Source organism: Octopus bimaculoides, chromosome 5 (assembly GCF_001194135.2).
Source record: "Octopus bimaculoides isolate UCB-OBI-ISO-001 chromosome 5, ASM119413v2, whole genome shotgun sequence".
NCBI classification, from domain to species: Eukaryota; Metazoa; Mollusca; class Cephalopoda; order Octopoda; family Octopodidae; genus Octopus; species Octopus bimaculoides.
The window spans coordinates 105951234-105956387 of record NC_068985.1 but is presented as its reverse complement, the minus strand read 5'-3'; the positions used below and the strand labels follow the sequence as shown (position 1 = coordinate 105956387).

The window sequence follows — 5154 nt, the reverse complement described above, 5'->3', positions numbered from 1 at the left end:
TTAGGGTTAGAGTTAACCTAGAAGGGACAGACCCCTTATTTTTTTGTTAAGGCTGTTGGTAAGTTTTCCTAAGTTACTCCAATTCACATCCCCAATGCAAGCCTTCAGATCAACCTTTTCCTATGCAGATCTCTAATGCAACTTTAAAAAAAACAGTCAATGAGTGGAAATAACCAATAAACTGATTCCTTATGGGATTTCCCAATTAAATTGCCAGCAAACCATTTTCAGCCAAACCAATTTCAACAGATTTCGCTCAAATCTGATGTCCATGTTACTTATTTTGGTTTAAAATAAAGCACTTGATCATTTAATAATCCTAGCTTAATCCCGAGCAGCGCCGGGCTATACTGCTAGTGTGAGATAATGTTCTGCTCAAGAACACACTGCCCAATCCAGGAATCGAACCCATGATCTCATGTTCATGAGTGCACCACCCTTAACACTAGGCCATGCACTTAGTAGAGTGAACTTTAATAGAAGCCCCCAAGGTGATAGTGCTATAGCAGGCAACAAGTTAAGTTTACCATTTGGGTAGGTCATGGTGGGATTTGAATCCAGAACGCTAAGAGCTGAAACCAATAGCACGAGGCATTCATTTCTACTTCCTTTGAATTCCATTAATCCACTACCTTGAACTGGAACTTTTCTTTTTCTTTCTTAACCCTGAAAGGTGAAGTTGATTGTGGTGGGATCTGAACTCAGAGAGAAAAACTCAATCCCATGAAGCATTTTGTCTGACATTAACAACTTTGCCAACTTCTGATTAGAAATATAATTAAGAAGGCACTCACACTTAGTCATCAAAGACCTACTTTTCCACCAACAACAGTTACTTTACTTACATGTATTTGTTGAAAATAATCTTTAAGTAGAATTCATGCTGAATTAACTAGATGATACCAACCTGTTGAAGACGGCCTCTGGTCCTGAATACTAACAATGAACCTCCATAAAATTCTTCTAAAAAATTTGTAATGAAGCATCAACTTATGTCAAAAGTTGAAATATACTGCCTTATTTTGAAAATAAATTTGTTATTAAGCAGGTGTTTGGAACATGAATTAGCATGAAATGCTCTTTTTTAAAGTGATGACTGCTTTAAAACAAGTTTGTGGTTTTGGGCAGGTCAGTATAAAAAAAAATAACTCGAGAATTTTACAGAGTGAAATTTATTAATGGCAAAATATATATTACAATAGATAATTTTATGAATGTTTTAAATTTTGCCTCATTTAACTGTTAATCTTTAGTTTATTCAATGTCCATTTTTCAAAATTAGCAAGGGTTGGACAGGCCACTTGTTTAAAGCAATATTTTATGGCTGAATAATCTTGCTGTCTGTTGATCTTCCCTTACAAAGTTTGGGGTGGTGGTGAAAAAGTAGGTTAGGGCTTTGACATGTGAAAGTAGGTGTATGAACATTGAAGTTCTAAAAATGAACCCACTAAAATGTAGGTTAACAAAGAAGCTTGCCATATAAGTATGCATGTGTGTTTGTTTCCTTGTCATATAGCATGATAGTTGTAAATGGATGTCACTGTCATACAAGCAGTATCTGTTTCCAGTCTTCTGAGAAACAAGTCTGGCTACAGTGAAATATTACCTTGCTCAGAAACAGTTGCGTGTTGGCAATAGAAGGAACATCTGGTTATGGAAACTGTCTCAACAAATTCTGTGTGACCCATACAAGCCTGAGAAAGTGGACATTATAACTATGATAATGGTTACAGAGTGAAACATAGTCAACAGGCTAGACTACTGATCTGCATCCACTAAGCTTGTGGTTGAGAAGTTTGCTTCCTGACAACATGGTTGCAGTTGAATCCCACTGGAACCTTGGGCAAGTGTTTTCTACAATAGCCCCAGGCTGATTCGATGTTTCAGTGGATTTGGTCGACAAACTTAAGGCAGTGAGCTGGCAGAAACGTTAGGTGAAATACTTAGCGGTATTTCGTCTGTTGCTACGTTCTGAGTTCAAATTCCGCCGAGGTCGACTGCCTTTCATCCTTTCGGGGTTGATAAATTAAGTACCAGTTATGCACTGGGGTCGATGTAATCGACTTAATCCTTTTGTTTGTCCTCTCTATGTTTAGCCCCTTGTGGGCAATAAAGAAATAAGAAACTCAATGCAGCCTGTCATGTTGATGTTTGTGTCTCTTTGTCTTGACATTGCATTGTGGTTGTAAACAAGTGTCACTGTCTTACAAGTGGTGTCGTTCATCTCCAATCCTGTGGAAATGGTTGATTGAGTATCTGGCCATAGAAAATCAGCTTGAATTCTGTCTGACCCATGCAAGCATGGAAAAGTGGATGTTAAAAAATGACAATATAATTATACAGAGAGATTAAATATATTTTGAAAATGTTTGCCAAAAAGTAGCAACAAAGTTTAGACCAGATCTTGAACATCCCAGAAGCACAGTGTACTGGTCTCTACTATTCTACAGTTAAGTTTCCAATCCTACACTCAAGGAACCATGAGTTTTATCACTGCTCTTCGGTTGGCTGCAAGGTTCTTAGGTTTTTGGTTTCAACAATTTCCATTTGGTTATCAGCATTAAACTTGACAGGTTCCACCTGACGGAAAAATAACCAATATAAAAGATTTTTAACAAACACTAAGAGGAGAAGATGGACTAACAAATATGAGGAGGTGCTGAAAAGTTCCTAGTTTTAAGGGTATTGTGAAAGGCCTAGTTGGAAGCCCAACCTTCAGTTCTTTTACGGGGCTTAGAAAATCTGAAGGACTGCTGCAGTAAGTGGGAATATGTTGAATAAAATCATAATTAACTGGTCCTCCTGTATTTTCTTTTACTCAAAGCCAGGAACTTTTCAGCACCCATTTGTACTAAATTTTCTTTAAATTCAAATCCCCTGATTTGCAGTACATTTAAGTTCTGTATAGCATAGGTACCTGATAACTGGTAACCTTAAATAAACTGGCATCTTGATTAGGAAATCTGGAGCTCAACAATCTTAAGGAGTTTCCAGAGACAAAGGGTAGTGAATGGGGAATATCTGCTTTGTCTGCGGAAAGCAATATTTAAGGACCCAAAACAAGTTAATGAGCTGAAATGGATACAGAATAAATAAATATACAGGGTAGTATCCATAGGTATTTAACCTCAGTGAAACTGGAACAGCATGGATTGTTTTGGCATCCTGTGATGAGGGTCAAACTGGGTCACTCTGATTGTCCCAAAATGTCGAGATAAAGTAAGGGAAGGTTATTAATTAATTAGAATATAAAAGAAATTTTGTCAGGTACAAATAAGATGCGTACAACAGAGTTCCTTCGGGCTTTGGGAAACGTTTACCAATGCCATTATACTAAAATAATTGCAGTGTGAGGTTAAGGTGCTGAACTAGTCAAGGTAGATAACTCCCATTATACTAACAGTAAAACGCAGGTACATTTGGATATTGAGCTAGTAGTAGAAAGGCATATCATATCTTGCTGTAAAAACAATCATCCCAATAAACTAATTTTCTCATTCACGCAAAGATTAGAAAATTTATTTAAAATCTGGATATTTCATATCCAGTCAACAATCTTCCAATTTTTCTCTGTCTCAAACATGTTTTCGCTGGATCAGGGTTGAAACAACACAGGTTGAAGGAAGTTTGCTGTGAAGTCTAAACTATAAAACTGATCCCATTTATTTTGATTACACTTTCCTCGACTTCTATTGTTTATGTCAAAACACTTTGTGAACAAAAAGGAGACTTACATTGGCTTGGTTCTCATCATGTTGACACTGTTCTAGTTTCTTGTAACACACATCTTGGATGAGTCTTAAATAGCTGACAGGTTCAACACTCTCATAATGTTCAATAAAGGCTTCTTTAAAGATGTCACCATGGTTGGCTGCGAAAGAATAGAAGCAGATGGAAACTAGTGAGCAACAGAATATATTATGAAGTAGTTGTATGCTGTCAACTTAATGTGACAGTCCCATGAAGGGAATAATATTACTGTTGTTTAGACCTAAGAAGCTGCACTGCTTCCTGTCGGCCTTGACACATGTGTCCTTATGTTTACAAGCAAAGACTCAGAAACATGTCTCTGGATGCAGGCTTAGCTGGGTGGAAGTGCTTGTCTCCCTCTTGTAAACATAAGGACACAGGAAATGTGTCAAGGCTGACAGGAAGTGGTGCAGCTTCCTAGGTCTAACCAACAGTAGTATTATTCCCTTCATGGGACTGTTACATTAAGTTGACAGCATACAACTACTTCATCGTATCACTACTGCATAAATCTCTCTGAGAGATTTAGAAATGTATTATTTCTAGAATATACTATATTATCAAAAGCTGATGAATATATATACATGTATATCTAAGTTTGTATGGTTGTGTATAAAAGAATATATTAATCAATGAAATTCCAACTTAGTCTAATTTTCACATTTTATTATTTACAATTTTTACAATATTGAAATAAACTAGTACTTTCAATGGTGGAACACGACTGTCACTACATAAACCTGATGATTGCATAATGCATGAAAGTATTTATTTATTTCAATATTGTAAAATTATTTCATCTGTCTTTATGTTCTGAGTTCAAATTCCGTTGAGGTTAGCTTTGCCTTTCATCCTTTCAGGATTGATAAATTAAATACCAGTTGCATACTGGGGTTGATCTAATCAACTGGCCCCCTCCCCTATTGGGCCTTGTGCCTAGAGTAGAAAAGAATATTGTAAATCAGAAAACATGAAAATCAGAGTAACTTGGAATTTCATTGATTAATATAATATATATATGTGTGTGTGTGTGTATCTATATATATACATGTATAAGGGATGACCACTAGGTGGACATCCAATATGCTAGAAAGAGGTCATCAACGACCCAACCACAAAGATAAATAATGTTAGCCCCAATGTAATCGGTAGAACTATATGCAAATTATATTGATTCTAGAACGTCTATGCTGATGAGAACACAGATGTTGTTACGTAAGTAAAATGTTAATGTTCAAAACTGCAGTCCATAGATAATTCTTTATTCTGTATATTTCTCATTTTGTCCTGTTCTGGTGTTTTGCGAAATTTTTCTGGAGAACATTATTTTTCTTTGTGGTTGGGTCGTTGATGACCTCTTTCTAGCATATTGGATGTCTACCTAGTGGTCATCCCTTATACACG

The 5154-nt window shown here is 36.3% G+C and overlaps 1 protein-coding gene across 1 annotated transcript in view; it reads right to left on the bottom strand.

Annotated features, from left to right (window-relative positions):
* Window positions 1–1156: 1156 nt before the first annotated feature.
* Window positions 1157–5154, bottom strand: part of LOC106881106 (uncharacterized) — a 9958-nt gene continuing 5960 nt past the window's right edge. The window contains exons 4-5 of the mRNA XM_014931339.2: window positions 3735–3871; window positions 1157–2580 (exon numbers count right to left, since the gene is read on the bottom strand). Of these exons, the coding sequence (XP_014786825.1) occupies window positions 2491–2580; window positions 3735–3871 (227 nt within the window). The 3' untranslated portion in view covers window positions 1157–2490. The remainder of the gene's footprint in view (window positions 2581–3734; window positions 3872–5154) is intronic.